The following is a 22,435-nucleotide window of genomic DNA, read 5'->3' as shown; positions in this document are numbered from 1 at the left end:
CTATGGCTGGCACATTAAAGAGATTAATTTTGTACTCTATGAATCAACGATTACATATCTTTTACGGTATGAGTTTCCTAATTATGTTAATGATATATCACCATAGTATTGACTTCACAAAATAAACGTCTATTCACCTCTTTTTCCAGTGTGTTGTGGCTGATCTATTTCCAAATTTGTCTTCTGTGGGGTGGATGAATCTATTTCCTAAATTAGGGGGTGATAATTGTATGGTATTAACAAGAAAATGTACATATTTGATGTTTTTATTCATATTCAAATATAGTATAATTGTTGACAAATATAGTAGAACCATTTTACATCCTTAAGAGGTGCATGCAATAAGAATAAAGATAGCAAGCGAACAATAATGTCTAGCATTTAAATCTCTTCATTTGGTGCATCTATTGATATACAACATCATGAACCCATAATAAATTCTTTAGGGAGTTCCTGCGTGTCTTAATTAATGTTGCTCCCTGTAAAAATCTCAACTGCATTAATTGAATAAAAAGTTCTACTATAATTATACTCTGCACAGTATAATAATTTTTCACTTTTGATCCTCTTAAGGGTCCCATGATTATTATGTTGCTTCAGCTCTCAAAAAAAAAAAAAAATCTCAACTGCATTAATTGAATAAAAAGTTCTACTATAATTATACCCTGCACAGTATAATATTTTTTCACTTTTGATCCTCTTAAGGGTCCCATGATTATGGCTAGGGGCGGGCATGGTACAGTATTTAAAACTTCAGTTCGGTAGTTTCGGTTTTCGGTATTTTGCGATACGGAAATTCGATAACCATAGTTTGTTCAACTACGACTTACATATATACATATAATAAAGAATTAAGACTTCGGCTATTCAAGAAGTCTTAATTATATTATACTAACACCTTACACGTGTAAAAATATTCAAAAGAAAGTACAAGCAATGCCTTCATTAATCAATTACACAAAAAGGGCATTTCAACCAAGATATATATACTTCGGTACACAAAAACGATATTTCAATCAATTATATCATACTAACATCTTGCACATGTGAAAATATTTAAAAGAAACTACAAGCAATTCCAAATTCTAAACAATTAGTTTGTACTAATACTAATTATATATATATATATATATATATATATATGAATTGTATATGTAACTATATGGAATACTTCAGTATGATATTTGGTATTTCGGTATTTTCTTTATCAATATCAAATACCAAACTTTTAAAAATGCATACCAAATACCGTACCAAATACCATAATACCAAAATCGCGGTATCAAAATTTCAATTTCGGTATGATAATCAGTATATACCGTACCGTGCCCACCCCTAACTATAATTTATGGCTACAGCATATTCGATGACTGGTTCGTATATCAAACGAAACTCTATTGATATTTTACATAAGAAATTCATATCAATGTGATGAAAGTAACAAACAAATGTAACGGAGATAGAGTTCACACAAATATTTCTTCTTTTCCTTTGATTACATCAAAAATTCCTTTTAAGAGTTATTTTTTTATTTTTTTTATTTTTTCCTTTTAAGTAGGGGTGTACATGGACCGGGTTGGTTTGGATTTTTTAAACACTAAATCAAACCAATTGCGTCGGGTTTTTAAATTTATACACCAAACCAATAAAATTTGGGTTTTTCAACCTCGGGTTTTCGGGCTATTCGGTTTTCTCGGATTTTTTGGGTTTTTTTCGGGAATAGTCTTGATACAAAACATATAACTTTTACTTCAAATATTTCTTTAGTCCTAGTAAGATACAACTATATAATTAAGGTGTTTCTTAAGAAAAGAACACAAAATGTTAAAAGAGTGATGACATTGTATTAAAATACTCAACAAAAGCTAATAAAATTGGTTAAAATAAATATTGCTAATTAACAAGCCATAAAGAAAATGACCATAATCTAAAAATACTAAGTCATGTTAAAATAAGTATGGCTAATAAGTATTAATTGCATGACAAAAAAAAAAAACTTAAGTTATGTATTTTCAATCTCTAAATCAATTATGCAAAACTAAAGAATAGATATTCAACATTATTGTCATTCCTAGTGGTAAATTGAATTTCTTTTGTTAGCATTAGTGTTGAGTTGGTTTTGATTTGGACTCTGTTTGAGTTACTAACATCCATAGGATATAAAACTTATTGACATTCAAAATTCTAAGTTCAAGCTTGAATAATATGATAATCGATAAAAAACTACGAAAAAATTTAAGAAATATTTATAAATTACATTACAAATAAATATTTTTATTTATAAAATATTTTAAAAATTGAATACATGTAGTGTCGGGTTGGTTCGGTTCGGTTTGACTTTTTTTAGTTAAAACTAAACCAAACCAATTATAGTCGGTTTTTTTTTTAACACCAAACCAAGTCAAACCAAACGACTAATCGGATTTTTTTCTCGATTTAACTAGGTTTATCGATTTAGTGCGATTTGTCGGTTTACTTTGTACGCCCCTACTTTTAAGAGTATATCTCTGTAGTTGCCTATGAATGTTATTATCTGCATTCATGGCTCCTTAGTCCTTAATACTTAAATCGATCCAAAATTTAATTGCTGGGCATTAGCAACAACAAAAAAATGGTTGAAGAGTCTATTATTTGAAATAGACCCATACAACCCAAATTCCAAAGTCAATCCAAAATCACCTACTCAATTGACGAGCATAAATTTTATAATTGCTATATTTGGACATATTCTAAATTCATTTTGAAATCAAAAGCAAAATGTATATGATTGATTGGTCTATCCATACATTAGAGTTCGTCTCAAAAAGGATTAATGTAAGGTAAGATTTTAATTATTCTTCATTTTTTTAAAATTTGATTGGTCAATAATTGATCATTACATAATTCGAACAATTCCCGTATTTACCACAAACAAAAATAAGGGTTAGAAGAAATTTTATCTATCTCGACATCCCCAAATGTACACCCATTAAATTATTGGATCCATATTGACACAATGCGGTCAAATAAAGAAGACTAACACCTACTAAAATAAAGAGTAATTCATGAAGACTGAAAATAATAATTAAGGTGGCATTGTCCACAAAAAACCAACCCAGAGCCAAGTCACTATAGTATTAGTATCTCCTCCTTTCAGTGTCTTACTATTCTTTCGGGGAAACTCCTAAAATTACGTCTTTTAGTACCGGAACTCCAGTCAAGTAGTTGAGATGAGTCAATCTTCAGAGACCCTCTTACATGTTCAATTTTATGTTCCCTTATGGTCAAAAGATTTAACATTACCTCCTTCTATATTTTGGATACTAACATTCGTACCCGCACGATGTGCGGTCGGTATCAAAGGAAATTAATCGTAAAAATTTATAATCTTATTTATTTGATATAATAGTTCTTTGTCACATCACATTGACATATTTAAAATTATTAAATTTGTGAATATTAAATATAAGTATGAATATACTGAATTTAACGTCATTAGTGATGTATACTTAAATGGAAATAATTATATTGAAAGTATAAATTAACACTTAATATCATATCACGATTGCAGTTACTTTAGACATTTTGATATGAAACAAAAAAATATCCTTGTCATATCGCATTGACATATTTTTAAAAAGTTATGATATTAAAAAATAATTGCTAATTAGTTGATCTCTATATTTATTTGTTTGATCTGTTAAGACATGGGAACACAACTTTTATCTTTTAATTCAAATTCAATATAATATTTCAATTCAAATTTCCAAGAATAACATACTTAATTTTAAAAAATGTATCCTTTAATTACAATTCAAAAAGAAACCTCACTTCGTTTTTCATCAAAACTACAACCTGCTCTTTGAATTATAGAGACGGGATTCTCAAAACACAAAACAATAGAAAATGAACTCTATGTAACCTTAGTTCAGTCAACTACCTCAGTTCCATTAACCTCGATTTTACAATATTGCCTATTAATATTGTCAAAATTGTAATGCTTTCTCTTTGGTGATTAATAAAATTTAGTTACCAGGAAAAGAACATTATCAAAAACTATTATGTCGCCTTCTTTTATTTGCTCGTCACTTGAGTTAATATCTTTGTTAGATATTCTCCTTTTAATATTGGGAGAATTTAAGAGAGAGAAAAATTTAAATTTGATTTGCTTACACTAAAATTTTAACAGATTATTTCAAATGTGACATAGGCTTTTATATGTATATGTTTAGATTATGAATTATCGTCAAAGCTATCACTTTTTTTTTTTTTAACTTTAAAAGATAATTAAATATATATTTAATTTAACGTTTTAGGCATCCTCATCTTATGCAACAAAATTATTAACTTTATTTTTTGCCATTTTGTTCCATGCGAGATAACCCTCTAATCCCTTTCTGCTATTTTCTTAAAAAACTTTTTATAGCTTCAAGTATATGTAGCAATTTTAAACTTAAATTTTCTCTTTTATTTTTAATACACAATTTTGAATATTAATTGTAATTATTTGCATTTCATGTAATAAATTTATTTATTTTTATGTGTTTATGCATTTTCATAACGAACTAAGTGGAATGGAGATATTATCCTAAATCCTATAATTTAGAGGTAAAACTTTAAAATTTATACACTATCATCTTCCAAAAAAAGCATTTGTATGCACTTCAAATTTAAAATCTGTATATTTCAATTAAAGCATATGTTATTGTCATTCATAATAAACATAGCCTAAAATTGCCGAGTACTTAATCTCAAAGCTTATTTTATGTATGTATGTGTGCATATATTTTAATTTTTGAAAAATTTTACCTGCACAGTTCTTGCGCTTGATATTGTACATGAAAGACCCAAAAAAAAAAAAAATATATTAACTTGATATAATTGTTGTGTGAAAGTTGATATATTCGAGAATGCAGGATCTCACATTAAATATTTAACATATATGAAAAACAATAAGTAATTAAAACAAAGAAGTTGATAAAGATATACGTGGGATTCAAAACTAATGTGAGAGTTCCTTGATGTACAGGTTTAACATCTCATTTCTTTATAGGGGAAGTTGTCCAAAAATTGCAGAAACGACACAAATATAATATATAAATAGAGCATTGTACGTATATCCATTTATAAATTCGTTATAAAATCTACCTTAATAGCCGAGAAGATTATCTTACCTCGATTTATATATCATTAGTATATGTGTGTGTGTGTGTATTTTTTGTTCCCCATATTTCTTTATTACTTTTTCACTACTTTATATTAGCTTGTCACTCGACTTAATATTTTTGTCTACCGCGCTCTTTTCTAATTTTGACTTTTGATTAGCTTGCAAATAGACTCATGCCTCATTTGGTGAAGCTTAGGGGATACCAAAGCACTTTCTTTTTTAAGCAAATATGATCAAACACAAATTATTTTTTTAGTACTAACAAAAGTATTCCTCAAATTCTCTGGACAAACATAAAAATCATTAAACTCCAAGGAATCTTTTAGAATAAAATAAATTTGTGCTTGTAAGGAGAATTTACAAGCTTTAGCTTTACTCCAATAATGGAAAATTTACTTTAACTGCTATTTAAAAGCTTTTTTTATTTTGATCAAACTTTATTTTTTTTTTTTTAAGAAAAAAGTGATTTTTTTCATAAGCGGAGAAAAGTAAATCCACTTGCTATCATTGTAAATTTGAAAGAAAATAATAAAAGAAATTTAAACATTCAAAATTCTAAAACATATATGCTTCAGTTGTATTCAATCTACCTTTTTTCTAATTATTTATTAATAAGGTTTCATGTACCAAAATAATGGATACAACTTTCTGAAAATGCTAATCTAAATCTGTATATATATAAAAAGAAAAATAGATACATGTAATGATAATAAACATATAAGTTAGTATTCAAAGAGAAAAATATAAACAAAAAGAATAATGTAACACAAAATAAGCATTTATTTGCGCAGTGCTCCTAAAATAGTAGATAATACCGAAAATAATTCTTGTACATTCATAATATATTCAATCATTTCTTTCACGAATGATCTGGTAAAACTCCTTTATATATTTCGATTATCCATCGTGCTTGTTCATTTTTCAAATATTCATTTCGCATTTATGAGATATTTTGCATACATCATGTCTATGGAAACTTTAGACTCCTTAGTTATATCTATGACAAAAGATAAATGTTTAATGTTAATTGTAACAAAAAGAAACTAATAATAGTAAAATTAAATCAAACATGAAAATATACCTTGAAAATTTGGTAAAACTCCTTTCTATATTTCGATTCTCCATTGTGCTTGTTTATTTTTCAAATATTCATTTCGCATTTGTGAAATATTTGTATATATATCATATCTATGGAAATTTCAGATTCCGTAGTTACATCTGTAACAAAAGATAATGTTATGTTAATTGTGTAAAAAAAAAAAAAAAAAATGAAGCATAAAAATATACCTTGATAATTATTGGGAGAATTTTGATGTACATAATATATACCTTCTTTATCCATTGTAGAAAACCTACACGACAAAAAAAAAAAATTATATTAGATATAAGCATACGAAAACTACAATCACATGGTATTTTGGGGGAGAGTCATACGCAAACTATTATCCTCGAATATAATTTCTCCGTCCCAGAATAAAGAAACCCTAATTTTTGAAACATCTTCCATTTTTTGACTAATTTAGGAGTACAAAATGCAAAAGTTGGATGAAACTTAGAAATTGTGTAAAATGCATAAATTGGATGAAACTTAGAAACTGTGTCATCCAAAATCCGTATTATATTAGGTTTGAATGCGTTTGTATCATATAACGCATGCAATTAGTGTGACCTGCAGCGTTACGTCAAGTCAAATCAAGTACGGATTGTGTTGTCATTGCATAACGCATGAATTTACTGCGTTACTCTGACATAACGCAGTAAATTACTGTGCTAAATCTGGTCAAACGTGTGCTCCGTATTGTCGATCGAAGTTTTCATACAGAAAAACGTCATAACGCATCTAAAGTTTGTGTTATACATCAACATGATTGACAACACAATGCACACGTTTGATGCTAGCGAGTGCTATATAATTAATTGATGAATAACTACCAACCACACAAAATTGAGTTATTATGTCGTTTTTTAACCAATTTGGAGATATTAGTCGTATTACAACGTTCTGTCCAGGAGACATATTCGAAGCAATGGGTAGGACATGGGAATTGGGTGAAGATTTTGAATACTCGAATAACCCAAACGAGAGATACGATCAACGTTACAACAATACGATGACAGATTAGTGGAATTGGCGTGTTAGGGAGGCTGCAGACTAGAACAAAACTTGAGGTCATTAGGGCTTAAACGCCCAAAAATCGTGTTATGCCAATGCCTCGTGCACTCCACAAGAGTTGAATTTTGCTCTTAACCATTTTCGCGAAGAGAACAATCGGATGAAAATACGTTGCCCGTGGTAGAATATGGTCAACATGGTTATGTCAGATTCAGATCCAAGTGGAATTCGGACTGTGAGATGTCCGATGATGATGATTCCCCATGATATTATTAACAGTTGTACTGTATTAAATCAAGTTGGTAGGGTCATAGTTAGAGCTGTCAATACGGGCTTCGCCCGCGAGGCCGGCCCAGGCCCCCGAGGCCGGCCTAATCCAACCCTTTGTTTAAGTAGGGTTGGGTTAGGATTTTTTTCGGCCCATATAGAAGTGAGGCTCAAAAGCCCAGCCTCTCTTGGCCCGCCGGCCTCAAGGGTTGGGCTGAGGCCAGCCCTTGAGGCCAGAAAAGAATAATAAATTAATTAATTTTTAAAAAAAATAAGTAAATTAAACAAAAAGATAAAAAGTAATGAGAAAAAATGAATGTACTTACTACTAAGTAGTAAATTAGAAACTAGAGTAATACTTTTTAGTCTTAGAATTTATATTATGTTTAATTTCTTTTGAACGTGATCTGAATTAGTGATCAAAAATAATAATTTATATTTGTTCCCTTAATTTTTTTTCTTCTATGATATGAATTTGCGCAAGAATGGGTGTTAGAAGATTCTATTTCATATTGCAAAAGTTTCATGTTCAAATTGTACCAAAAATCACTTAGAAAATGTTATTTCGGAAGACCAAAAAACCTAAAGGGCTGGCCCGTCCTACCCCGTGGCCCGCTTAGGGCTGGGTTGGGCTGCCATTTTGCAGGCCCTTCAATTAAAAGGACCAGCTCGTCCTAGCCGATTTAATTCTTTGATCCTTTATGGTTGGGTTGGGTTGGGCTGGGCCGGCCCATATTGACACCTCTAGTCATAGTCATGATCCCATAACCTATTGTGTTAGATACCTATATAAAGGCCCGTTTGGCTTAGCTTAAAAAACGCAGCTTATAAGCTTGTTTCCAGCTTATATGCAAAGAAAAAAAAAAGGGCTATCCCAACTTTTTTTTTGGGCTTATTTTAAGCACAAAATGGCTTATAAGTTGGTCAGTTAAACACTCAAAAAAGCTGAAAACAACTTATAAGCTGTTTTCAGCAGCTTATAAGTCAATCCAAACGGGCTCTAAGTAGCCTTTTGCTAAACACTCAAAAAAGCTGAAAACAGCTTATAAGCTGTTTTCAGCAGCTTACAAGCCAATCCAAACGGGCTCTAAGTAGCCTTTTGCTACTTAGTAGCTACTTAAAATTCAATGTCGAATAGTAGAAATGTAGATTGGTCAGTATTTTTTTCACAGGATTCGAATAGCAGTGGTGATGACTACTCAAATCAAAGCAACTATTCTGGTGATTCCTCAACCGATAACAGTGAATTCATGCTAGATGATTTCAAGCCCCACCTTTTAATAGAGCGTAATGATGATTTTCGCGAGCTGAAATATTCAGATCCACGTAAATATTATTGTGGTTTACGTCGCGAATGGGCATATCCGTACTCTGAATCACAACGTCTTGTTCGTGACTTGAAAAATCTCAATGCTCAAATCCCAACAAGGTTTTCAATGACCATGCCTCGAGTAGGTGCACACACTTGCGAGCTTGCCGTACAAACGATTAGAAAAGAAAACAACTAAATGCTAGCAAGACGTTGTAGATTTTATATGCTAAAGTTGGCCGAAGAACAAGCATCATCAACCGGTAGTGATACGAATCGATTTGGGAAAAACACCAAATCAACACCTAAAATGCGGAATTAAAGGATAACAAGAAATTGGGATGAGAATTGAAGAAAAGGGGATGAGAAATAGAGGATAAAAGCTAGACCCTAATGATAATGAATCTATGGACAAACTTAAGTATATGAAACCTAGACCCTTCTAATTGGATTCAATCAATAAAACCTAAGCTATTTGAAATCCAGGCAAGAGATATTCAAATGAAATCCACAAATGAACAACTCTTTATGAAATCAATGGAAATGAGGTTCAAAACCAACAAGGGAATCCACCATTAACTATCCTAAATCCTAAAGGCTATTAAGCCAAACAAACTATCACTCCTTTAGAGTATTCAATACATAATTCATCCAATCTACCTAATCAAATGAAAGACAAGCTATATATACAAGCTAAGTAAAGAAGACTAATAGACAATTACAATGCTACCCTTAATGAAGTAAGGGCCTTGGTTGGCTAGTATTCTTAGTGTGGTCTTCAATTCAAGGATTGGCCTTCAATGGCCAAACACGTCACTCTTTGCATAGATGGTCCTCTAATCAACCTTGCATGCATGGCCTTCTTGCAAGCACAACCCTCCTTGAGCAAAGTAGACACTTGCACAAATAGCCCTTTGCGCAAATAGCCCTTCAAGCTATCTTCCAAGTCTTGCGAGCAAGGACCTCGAGCTCTAAATGTTACATCCCGTATTCTCGTGCGTTGAGTTGCATCATAGGTTAGTCACATAAGCTCAAAGGACAGGATTATGTTTGAAGTCATAAGTGTTTATGTTATGTTCAACAAGTGATAAGTAAGTACCGTGAAGGTTGGAGGTTAAACGAATCGGAAAAAAATAAAATAAGTTTTGCTAAGTTTGGGATGTTGAATAAGTTATACAGACTGTATGGAGTTTTGGACATATCCAAGTTTGCAAATAAAGAGATCGATGTATAAAAGTTTTAGGTCTCGAAATAATTTTCGAGGATGAACAGTAACTGCTACAGTAAGTCGGTGAACGGTACTGCTACACTACTGCTACGGTGACTTCGGAGCAACTATATAAAGGGGTTTAACCCCTCATTTTCAGCCAAGAATCAGCCCAAAAATATTTCGCAAAAATTCTAGAGAATTCTCCAACCTTCCCTCCATTAAATTTCAACGCGAGTTAAGTAAAAATCTCCGGATTCGGGTTCCGCCGGCGTATAGTTACGATTATAATATTGTGTTGCGGTGAATTTGTGGCTTGGGAGTAAGGCAAGTATTGGAGATATCGCGGTATAAGCGGAAGTAAGGTATGAATCTTTCTCTTTTGGTATCATTTAAGGCTTATTTACGGAGATAAATTTATGGAATAATTATGTAGCGAATTCGTTTGTGGAGGAGTTGGAGAAAATATCATATGGTATCTTGATGGAATATTTTGGTAGTAATGAGGTTGTTGTTGTTTGTTGTTGTTATTGGTTGTTGATTGTTGGTATTGAGAATTCGGGCTAGGCATATAAATAGGGAGATCGCCCGATTTTCGCGAGTATAGAGTAGTTTGACTTGAAAGTTTAGTATAAGTATACTATGATGAGTCTAATGATAGTGTGAACCCTCTTAAATGTAGACTCGCGAATTTGGATGAATAAGTGTGGATAACTGGAGGTTGAACAGGTATGTTAAGGCTAGTCCCTTTCTTCTAAAGGCATGATTCCTTTCTTATGAATCCAATAGGTGTTTTACAAATGTCTCATGATCCCTTTATGTGAATCCATAAATGTTTTTCAAGAATATTCTTATTCTCAAAAGCTAGAGATTCATGATTTATAGAGTTCTTATGATGCTAAAGATAAACATGTTTTATGATGATGATGATCCTATTTCTAGAAACTCCTATGTTATAATTTCCTACATATGTTTCATAACCTCCGTACTTCCAAAAGTTAGAGTTCATGATTCAAAGGCATGACTTCTTTCTTGATAATCCATAAATATTTTCCAAAATGTCCCTATTTTCCGAGTCAAAGATTTATGATTCTATAAGCTTTTATGACAACAACAACAACGGACATGTTTTTACAACATGAATGACGATGTTAAAGATGAGAATGTTTCTATGATGATGATGATGATTTTAAATTCTAGAAATTCCAAAGCTTATGATGTTAATACTATTATGAGATTATTGAGATTATTTCATGATTTTCTCGATTTTATTCATTGCTGTTGATCTCGCCTTATAATAATTGTTCCTTCAAGGTGAGATCGAGCGATGATGATTATTCTATAATATAATCGGAGGCTACCGACCTTACGTCACTCCGATATAATTGTGGCTTTTGATTGGGCTCTCATGCATGCTTTATATATATGTATGTATTTTCTCACACCGCACCGCGCTATAGTCGGCCGGGCATGGCACGTAGATGTGAACACCACTGCAGTGAGCATGTTATTATATTGCCCTGGACGTGAGAGACTCGGACGCAGGCTAATGATGATAGCACCGAGCCTTAATGGCCGGGCATGATACTATATATATGACACCGAGCCTTAATGGCCGGGCATGGTACTATGTATATGTATAGAAATATTTTTTTTTAAAGGCTAAGCATGCATGACATCCGCCTTATGAGGCATCCAGATGTACAAAGTTATCTCCTTATTCCATGTTACCTTCCATATCTATATTATGTTGTTATTCATGCCTTACATACTCGGCACATTATTCGTACCGACGTCCCTTCTTGTGGACGCCGCGTTTCATGCCACGCGTGTATACGGATGAGTAGAGGATATTAGTAGAAGATGTTCCGGTGGATTGACGAGCTCCATTTCCTTGGGAGTGTTCTTCGAGTCGAGTATCTATGTTATGGTATCTTGATTTATGTTAGAGACTTTGCGTACGCAGTCACGTATATAACATGTCGGTCTTGTAAGCGGCTCGTAAGCCGATGTATCATTATGCATTATGTTACAAATTTCATATGATTACAGATTTTACTTGATTTGAGAAAGATGAAAAACATATTTTTTTTTTGAAAAGCTTACATTATGCACTCATTTCATGGTTTAAGAGTTCAGTAAGATTATGAGTATCACGAGAATCAGCGGATTCACTCGGCCCTAAGTAAGGGTCGGGTGCCCATCATGCCCTATCAAAAGTTGGGGTGTGACACTAAATCTCCCAACCAAGCAATCTCCCAAACCTTGTGGGATTCCACCTCTATGAAGCTTGTAGAGACTTGGCTCTCATCATTAATCCTCATCAAGTGTGTAGTGTGGATTTACACACTTGAGGCCCTTTGAAACACTCCAAATTTGGTGAATAAGCTCCAATGAAGATCATAGACTCTAAATTGAGCTCCACTATGAATCATAGGCTCTATAAATGCACTCGAGTCAATGAGAATCATATCAGGTAGGGAACTAACATCTACAGAAAGAAGATCTGTCTTAAGAAACACAAGATATTTATCTGAGGACGATATTGAAGACTTCAATTCTGATGATGATTAAGAATATTGTGATTTTAGTTATATGTTTAATTTATGATGATGTTGTTAATTTGAAGAATATTAGTATGTTTAATTTACATCAACTCAAGGGCATGAATTGATGAACGTATTTTAAGTTTTTTCTTTCCTTGATGATTGTATTTTAACAAGTTTGGGTTTGGTATGAATGAACAAGTTTAAGCATTTTCATATTGTTATGAATGATGCAATTTAATTATTTTGAGATTGATATGAATGATGCAATTTTGACTAAAAAATAACATGCTGAAATCTAAACCCTAAAACATAAATAACTTAAAGCTAATGATAACAAGTCTTCAAACAAAAATGGACTTCGAGCACTTTCAACCACTAAAATGACAATCCGAAGTTTTGCTTAAACTTGATATATTGAGCCTACCTTATTAATCGCACAAAAATAAGTAGAGTTCTATATAAAATATTCAAGTTTCGGAGTCTCGAAGCATGACTAATCTATGACTAATGTACGTAAAAAAAGTGAGAACATGTAAAAGAAAGAGGAGTTTAACCAAAAAAAAAAAAAAAAAAGACAAAAAGAGCTCTTTTAACGCAGTAAAATACTGCGTTAAAGGACTTAACCGCATCATTACGGTTAAGTCCTTTAACGCAGTAGGTACTTTTGTCACACTTTTTCTTTTTGGAGTATTTTGGTTCAACCCTTCTTTTATTGGGTCATTTTATTTCCGAACTCCAAATTACACATGCGCTAGGAAAAGCACCAAAACATAGGAAATATTAGACAAAAAGTCAAAACTGATGAGCATCTCCACACTCAAATGCATGTCTTCATTTGTTTATGTATGTATTTTTTTTTTTTTTGTACACTAACGTGTGAAACTCATTTATAAAGTAACGTGTGGAACTCATTTATAAAGTCAGCTTAAGTCAAAATATATCAACAAGCAACTATTAAAACAAGTTTCAGATTCTTTAAATATCAAAGTATATAAGTTAAAAAAAATCCATAATATTTACTACTCCCTCCATTTCAATTTATTTGTCTTGTTTTGATTTGGTACAAAGTTTAAGAAAGTAAATTAGATTTTTGAATTTTTTGATCTTATACTAAAGATATGTAGTACGAATATACATAAGCGACTCTAGCATTTTTAGAACATGTGTGCACGATTAAAAAGAAAAGAAGAAAAAAATGTATAAAGTGGGAATTGATTCCTAGTCCTGTAGGTAATTAAATAGCTCAACATTCAACCAAGTGCACCATTTAGCTTTCTTATAGCATGGGTTCCAGAAGATAATATTATACCACTTTTAGAAAATATATACATAAAATACCTAGTTTTACGGAAAGATCATGAGTTCACGTGTCCCAAATTTTAGCTATAAATTCGCCACTGAAAATATGTACCAAAATATTCTTTAACCTTATGATTTTAAACATATCATATGAAAAGTTAGAATTAAAGTGTTGCCTGAAAAAAGAAATAGACATTCTTTTTTAAAAGAACTAAATAGATAATTAAGACACACAAATTAAAATGGGGAACACTGTTTATATAGGTCGCATATGTCTTTCTTTGTTTGGACTTTACGTAAAAGGCCTAAAATGCTGCACTCAATGGCCATATGTCCCAACCCCACCTAGACTTCCCTTTGAAGCAACATTCATCCTTGTATACACCCCTCCATCATTAATTACAACCTAAGATTTCAAATAATGGCCGATATTCTTTTATGGCTCTGCCATGGCCACCACATTGTCCTTCTATGGATTTCAATAGCCACGCTTTTAACCATCTCTTCTTCTATGCCACCACCAAACCCTATCAAATGCAACAACATTAACTCAACATCAAATTGCCAACTTTCCAATTCCTACGGTGTTTGGGGTGATAGACAAACATGTCACGCCCCAAAAATTGTCTATCCCACAACCGAAGAAGAACTTCGTGACGCATTAGCCAATGCAAATAAAAACAACCTTAAAGTCAAAATTGTCACAAGATTTTCACACACAATTCCTAAACTAGCATGCCCTGGTAACTCAAAAGAATTTGTTTTCATTAGCACTGAAAAATATGACTCGAACATCGATATTAACATGGAAGAACTTACGGTCACTGCTGATGGTGGAGTGGGACTACGAAAACTTATCGATACGATCGAAAAGGCAGGGTTCAGTTTGGTGGCTGCTACATATTGGGAAGGAGTGACTGTTGCTGGAGTAATAAGTACGGGTGCTCACGGTAGTTCATGGTGGGGCAAAGGAGGAGCAGTTCATGATCATGTTATTGGTCTAAGTCTCATTGTACCAGCTAATGAATTTGAAGGTTATGCTAAAATAATCAAATTGACACCACACGATCCACTTTTCAATGCTGCTAAAGTTTCTCTTGGATTGCTTGGAATCATTTCTAAGGTAAGACTTTTTTTTTCTTTCTTTATATCCTAATTTTTGTTTCCTTGTTTTACACAATAAAATTAATTAGTTACGGGGGACAACTCGTCGGATCATAAAATATTTAGTCTTTACCCTCAACAAAAGATTTTCTTTATCCCTTCCTCCTATTTTGGCTTCGAGCCTAGTGAATGAAATACTTTTAGGTAAAGAGCGATTAATCACTCAGTGAGCTTATCCCACTGGAATCTGAAATTAATTGAGGCAGTGAACTTCGAATTTGGATGGTTAAATTAAAAAAAAAAATTGTATAAATAATCTTTTCACATGCATGTATATATTTTATCATACTATATTAGTAAGTAAGTTGTCGAGAAAAGACATCATTTGACCCTTGAACTTGGCACGAAAACTCAGTTTAACGACTAAACTTAACTTGTATTTATTTACCCCCCTTAACAATTTTCATTTTAATTATTTACCACCCTGAAAAAATAATACCACTCTCACAATGGGAAGTATATTACACTCGCGCCACGTCATTGCCACATCGTTGCCACGTCATTGCCATGTCAAAAATGACTAACCCTTCATTTTTTATTTTTCTTTTATTATTTTTTCTCTTTCTTCTTCTTTCCCCCTTTTCTCTTTCTTCTTCTTTCTCCTCAACCCCCCCGCTGCCGCCACACCTCCGCTGCCGCCGCCGCATCCGCCGCAGTACTGCCGCCGATGCCGCCATGATTGAACATAGCTCAGTTCGTCATCCTCATCACGTCATTGCCATGTCAAAAATTACCAACCGTTCATTTTTTTATTTTTCTTTTATTTTTCTCTTTCTTCTTCTTTCTCCTCATCCTACCATAACCACTCATAAGAACAACACCCACATCTTTAACCCACACCCACTACCACCACCATCATCACCCCATCAAATTTCATCCCATTCCTTCTCAAATTCGTCAAAATTGGTTATTTTGGTTGTTATTGTTGGCTATTATTATTATTATTAGCAACCCCATTTCTTCCATAATCATTATTCCATAACTTTATTTTTGAAAGAAAACAAAAATCAAAATCAAGAAACCAAAAAATGGTGAAAATGATAAGAAAAGAATGATGAGAATATAGAGAGAGAGGAATTTGTGAAGAAAAAAAAGGAGGAGGAAGGTGGTGGGGGCGGGGCTGTGGCGTGGGGTGGGGGTTGTGAAGAAGACGAAGGTGGTGGAGGAGGGGCTGTGGCGTGGGTGGAGGGCTGTGAAGAAGAAGAAGGTGGTAGGGGCGGGGCTGTGGGGTGGGGGTGGGGGACTGTGAAGAAGAAGATGGTGATGGGGGCGGGGTTGTTTGGTGAAGAAGAGGGCCGGGGCTGTGGGGTGGGGTGGAGAGGAGCGGGTGGGGGTGGGGGGTGCATTTTGATTTTATTTTTTAATTATATATTATTTTTATTTATTTTTTAATTATATAATAATGTATATATATATCAGCGGGCCCACCTTTTTATATTTTTCACTCTCTTAATTTTTTTTTTTGCCACATCAGCATTTCAGGTTGTATTTAATTAAGATGAAAGTTGTTAAGGGGGGTAAATAAATACAAGTTAAGTTTAGTTGGCGAACTGAATTTTCATGTTAAGTTCAAGGGTCAAATGATGTCTTTTCTCTAATTTGTCTTATTTCTAATCTTAGAAGTTCCACTTTTTATGGATAGTTGCATGTAATATATTATAAAAACTGTCTAGAAGTTTCTTCTTTCTTTATATATCCAGATTTTTTTTTTATTCAATAAAATTAATTACGTTGGTTTCTTTGGATTTTCGTAATTCACCTTTTTAAGAATGGTTTCATCAGAGAATTAATGAAATAGCTTACGATTACATGTAAGTAATTGGCACATCACATCATGATTCTTCCCCCTGCGAGTGTGAGGATGAGCTAATTCGTTTCGTTTTTATCCTTTATGGATCTCATAAAATGTCTGTTTTGCTTGCCATAAAATCATTACTATCGTCATCCTAAAAAAATTAGTCCAAATGCCAGGGATATCTTTGTTTGAAAATTTATCTTCATTAAGGAGTATTCATCATGACATTGACTCAAGACTTTCCTGGAATTTACCAAAACAGATAAAAGAATAAAAAATAAAGAAAGACACTTCTTTTTTCTATTTTGGCTGAAGAATTGGAAGATGATCTGGCCAGTGAGAATGTGATGAGGCTCCCTTCCAGTGCTAGATCTGTCCAGTTCCTCCAGTTGGTCCTTATATTGCTTACATCTGTCCCCTAAAAGTTTTAATGGACCAGATTAATTTATTTAACTAAATAATTTTAACCATGGTCAAGCATTCTCTCTCTTACTACGCTGGCCATTTTCTCCCTTATCCACAGTCACCATTTTACTCGCTGAACCACAACACCATGGAATCTACAATTTTTTTTTTTTTTTTTGCAAAGAAAATCCTGTTATTAACTAAAACCAAAAGCTATAACAAGAAGAAACAGTGGATTTCACAATAATCCAAAGTTGAGTACATTCATCATCTTTTCCCTTCTTCCAAGTACCTATGTCTCCCTAAGCTTTGCATCCATTTCCATCAATTCCAATCGGGTAAAATGGGGAGGTTAATTTAGAGATCTGTTAATTCCAAATTGGGATAAAGAGGGTTGTTATTTGCAATGAGAACGGAGAATGGCGGAAGTGAGAAAGCAAGAAATTTAGATGATCTCAAAGGATGCACTTGGGTTATAAAATTTCAACAATCCGAACAATGAGACTACTTTGAAGCTTGATTTTGGGGAAATGGTGATTGACACAGCTTTGTTGTCTTCTTCAGAAGATAAGAAATTCAACTTGGGGTTTCTATACAAATATACAGGTCAACTAAAGGACCTGGAGATTCCACTTGGATGTAGAATTCAATTTATTTCATATATAAAATTCTCTATTTGATTTCTTGGGTTCCTTTTTCTCTTATTGCATTTATAACTGTAATCTTCAATAGGGGCTTTTCACTTCGTTTCAGTCTTGCTTTTTTGAAAATTTTGTTCAGACATGATAAAGTTTCCAGAGTCGGAGAATTTTTTTTTAAAATTATTTGGTTTATAGAACTAGATTTTGAATCTACTTGCTCTGTTTCCAGAGAGTTTTTTAAGCAAGAGACGGGTTTCTTTGCTGATAGGGAAAGGGAAGACAGAGGAGAGAGAACTGTTGATAACCATAGTTAATGTTATTTGGTTAATGAAATAAATTTGGTCCTCCAAAAAATTAAAGAGACACGTGTAATTCATTTAGTGTGAGACTGGAGGAACTGGACAGATCTAGCACTGGATTGGAGCCTCATCCGTGAGAATGACATTTGACATTTTCAAGCTGTTCGATTAGTTACTAAACATTTGTATAAATCTGGGGATTTATAATCGAACTTGTTTAATCGAATAATAACTACTCCTTGCGAAACAATAAATTAAGTTGATTTTTTTAAACTATAAAAGTTCCTAAATATTGCTTTTAGAAAGTTGCGTTATGGAGATTAGGTTAACTAGATTCTCTCCGAAATGTTACTACTAGAAATAGAGGTTTTTTCCACCGATATTCAGTGAAAAATTTGTGTTATAAAACGTGATTTTCCAACCGAATCAGCTCACTGGGAAAACGCATGGTGAGAAATATATTCTCATTGAAACGCTGGGAAACTTCATGATTTTGTCGTGTGAAAACACTACTATTTAGATTTATCCCACAGACATTCAATGGGAAATAGCCACTAAAAATTTTTCAAAAAAATAGAGATTTTTAGTGGTCTTAACCATTCCTCAGACAAGATAAACAGGGATATTCTTGTGCATTTGTAAACAAGCCAATTCAAGAAAGGTTTTAGGTTTCTAGCATAACCAAATTTTCCTATCTAAAATCTTCCTTCTCTTTCAAAACTTCTTCTTCTTTAGTTGGATCCTCCAAGTTTAAGTTAACGATATCTTGGATTAGCAGAAGGGCTCTCCAATATCTTTTTCTTTTTTCTTTCGCTATTCTTAACACTGCTCTTGTTTCGTTATATGTAGAGTAATACTTTTTTCCTTTTAGTTTATTTGAAAATTTTAACTTTCTTTAGGTTTCTAATTCTTTTTAATTGCAACCCACACCATTGTGGTGAGGAGTTAAGGCCTAGACCTACTTGTATATTTAGAATTCAACAAGTAAAATATGGACCAGTGCGACCTGGTAAGCTAATTACCGGTTTAAGTGCCTTTTGTGAGTTGGCCATACCTAACTTGTACTTCTGATAGCTCCAAAAAGGTCGAGTTTCAAGAAATAAACATTGCAGCTTCTCTATATATCCCAGGAAGTGCAGTACAGCTGGGAATAACAAGTTGTCCAAACTTTACCCAAAAATATCCAGTCATGTACTACAATTTATAGTTGTTCTCCTCATGTTGATTGATTTGCCTAATAACTAAAGTAGCATAGTAGTATTTTTGTGCTCTAGTAGGACAGCACTGAGCCTCAAAATCAATCGGCTGGATATACGCGTGGAAACTTATAAAAGGGAAAAGGGTAAAAAATGCTCCTCTATTTTGGGAAAGTGGTTAAAAATACCCCCGTTACAAAATTGGTAAAAAATACTCCTCCGGTCATTAAAATTTTCAAATATACCCCTATCTTAACAGAAATTCCCAAATCCCCCAAAATAACCCGATTTCATTTTTAAACCCGCTTCATTTAAACCCGACCCAACTACATAAAAAACCCATATGCGACCAACTTGTTCCCGAGTCCTACATCTAGAGCCACTAGGCACAGGAGCGGGTAACCCATATGGGTTTTTTATTTAGTTGGGTTGGGTTTAAAAATGAAATCGGGTTATTTTTGGAATTTCGGTTAAGACAGGGGTATATTTGAAAACTTTAATGACGGAAGGGGTATTTTCGACCCAGATTTGTAATAGAGGATATTTTTAGCTCTTTTCCCAAAGTAGAGGGATATTTTTCACCCTTTTTACTTTATAAATGGATTCATCAATCTCTATATCGAGAATCCTGTCAACTAATTATTGTTTTGTAAATGCATATTGGCATCGTCCAACTTATCAGACATAATATTTATCCAGAAAAGAATTTCACTTTTTGATAAATCAAAACATCAAACAATATACATTGCTTACAATAATTATATAAAGATTAAGAGTATAAATACATTTAATGGACTCGAGAATTTATTTTATGTAGTGCGTATAAAATCACTTATCTCTACTTGCTCCATTTAGAGGATGTTTGGATTAGCTTATTTTAAGTGTTTTTTTTGTCATTTAAGCTCTTTTTCTACTTTTTGTGGTATTTGAGAAAGATGAAAAATGCTTTTAATAGCGTGTCTGGTTTTCCTCTTAAAGTGTGAACTTAAACTTTATAACTTATAAGAACTGATAATTTAATTATTTTTTGTATATGCTAAAACTCTATACATTATATCATCTGCTATATGCTAAGTAAAATGACACAACGAATAACTTCTCAATTCAATGTAAAGCTTTATTGGATTGAATAAATAGATAAATAATTAATTTATAACAATAGTATGACCGAACACATGGTTTATTGTATATCCTAATACTGTCTCTACCTGATCATCTAGTAGCTGTGTGTATAAAGAGTACATCTCCTTTTCGTTAATTGCAATGAAGAACATCTTCTTTGATCTTATAATAGGTGACATTTCAATTGGAGCCAGCATTCAAGAGAAGTATAAGATTCAATTTCACAAATGATAGTCATATAGAAGATGAATTTATGGAACATGCAAGGAAGAATGAATTTGGTGACATTCAATGGTACCCTTCTAGACATATTGCTGTGTATAGATATGATAATAGAGTCCCTTTAAACACATCTGGCGATGGCGTCAATGATTTTCTTGGATTTCAATCCAATCCTATTCTGCTGTCCAAATCTGTTCGAGCCACAGGTATTGTTATCACATCTTTCACTTTTATGAAATTATTTTGGTAGCATTTAATTTCCCACATTATTCTTAGAGTAAGTTGCTTAAACACTTATGTGACGTGATTCAATAATGAACCCTCTTGCTCCCCTTATAGTTTAAATCAAATACATAACCTTTCATGAAATTAAACATATCTGAAGTTTTTTACTTGTAATTTTAATTTGTCTTCCAGTAATTACGTATACTTAGTTACGGAAATACCTTTTTAATTTACAGAAAAGGGGTATGAAAATGCGAGAAACGTGGGTGGAAAATGCATAATGGCGAGTTCTTTCGTGGCATATAAGAAATTGATAGCAAATGGATTGAAGAACAACAAATTAATCTTCACTGGATATCCAGTAGTGGGCCATCAAGGGAAAATGCAAACTTCAGGTTCATGTTTATACTCATCCCCACTAGACATCACCAGTACATGTGCTTGGGATCCAAGAATCAATGGACTCTTCTTCTATGAATCCACAGCCATATTCCCACATTCAAACTTCGGAGATTTCATACGTGACGTAAAAAAATTACGTGATTTGGCCAAGCCAGAAAGCATGTGTGGGGTTGACATTTATAACGGATTTCTCTTTCGTTTTATCAAGGCCTCAGAGGCATATTTAGGCCAAGGAGAAGATTCAGTGGTCATTGATTTTAACTATTATCGCGCTAGTGATGCCTTAACCCCGCGATTAAACCAAGATATTTGGGAGGAAATTGAGCAAATGGCATTTGTTAAGTATGGGGCTAAGCCACATTGGGCTAAGAATAGGAATGTAGCATTTCTTGATGCACAAAAGAAGTATCCAAAATTTAACAAGTTTGTTGCTGCCAAGAATGAATTGGATCCTAAGAATATATTTTCTAGTGAATGGTCTGATGAAATATTGTTTGGAAAACAAGAAGGTTTAAAGGGTGATGGATGTGCATTAGAAGGGTTGTGTATTTGTTCTGAAGATAGGCATTGTAGTCCATCAAAAGGTTACTTTTGCAAGGCAGGGCTAGTTTATCAAGAAGCACGTGTGTGTAGATTTTCATCAACTTCAACAAGGGGAATAAATATTTTATCCACTGGAAATGTCCAGATATAATGTACCTCTGCTTTGTCTTGATGCAAAATTCTAATTCCAGAAAAACAAAAACAATAAAATGTGGCACTGGAATTGGAACAAGCCTATGGTTTTACGCCTTATTGAGATTAATGTGTATAATTAAAGATAATTTAAGTGATTAACTTATCAACGTAATAGGTGATTAAGAATACGCGCAAAAACTTTTTCGAACATTGAGCCGAAAATGTCAAATAGACGGTACACTTTATCATGTGTTCAAATACTTAATTGAAATAGATTGTAATTCGGATATCCAAGTAAAATTTATTGACAAATTTAAGGGATTATCCATGTATTTCTGCCAATCTATAGCTTTTTGTGAAAAAATAAGATCTTAATCATCTTTTTCTTCTAAATCT

General features: G+C 33.0%; 1 protein-coding gene across 1 annotated transcript; it reads left to right on the top strand.

Annotated features, from left to right (window-relative positions):
* The first annotated feature begins 14,207 nt into the window (after positions 1 to 14,207).
* LOC132029872 (L-gulonolactone oxidase 3) lies at positions 14,208 to 22,136 on the top strand. Its single transcript, XM_059419262.1, has 3 exons — positions 14,208 to 15,013; positions 20,685 to 20,940; positions 21,196 to 22,136. Exons 1-3 carry the CDS (start codon positions 14,312 to 14,314, stop codon positions 22,053 to 22,055), a joined length of 1,818 nt encoding a protein of 605 aa, XP_059275245.1. The 5' UTR covers positions 14,208 to 14,311; the 3' UTR covers positions 22,056 to 22,136.
* Positions 22,137 to 22,435: the final 299 nt, after the last annotated feature.

The sequence above is a fragment of the Lycium ferocissimum genome, chromosome 9, assembly GCF_029784015.1.
Source record: "Lycium ferocissimum isolate CSIRO_LF1 chromosome 9, AGI_CSIRO_Lferr_CH_V1, whole genome shotgun sequence".
Taxonomy (NCBI): Eukaryota; Viridiplantae; Streptophyta; class Magnoliopsida; order Solanales; family Solanaceae; genus Lycium; species Lycium ferocissimum.
This window is presented reverse-complemented; position numbering and strand designations above follow the sequence as displayed.

Excerpts from the sequence above, each read along its gene's own strand:
- LOC132029872 (XM_059419262.1), top strand. The coding sequence starts at position 14,312 with ATGGCCGATATTCTTTTATGGCTCTGCCATGGCCACCACATTGTCCTT. Across the intron at positions 15,014-20,684 it reads TGCTTGGAATCATTTCTAAG|GTGACATTTCAATTGGAGCC; the intron begins GTAAGACTTTTT and ends ATCTTATAATAG. Across the intron at positions 20,941-21,195 it reads CAAATCTGTTCGAGCCACAG|AAAAGGGGTATGAAAATGCG; the intron begins GTATTGTTATCA and ends TTTAATTTACAG.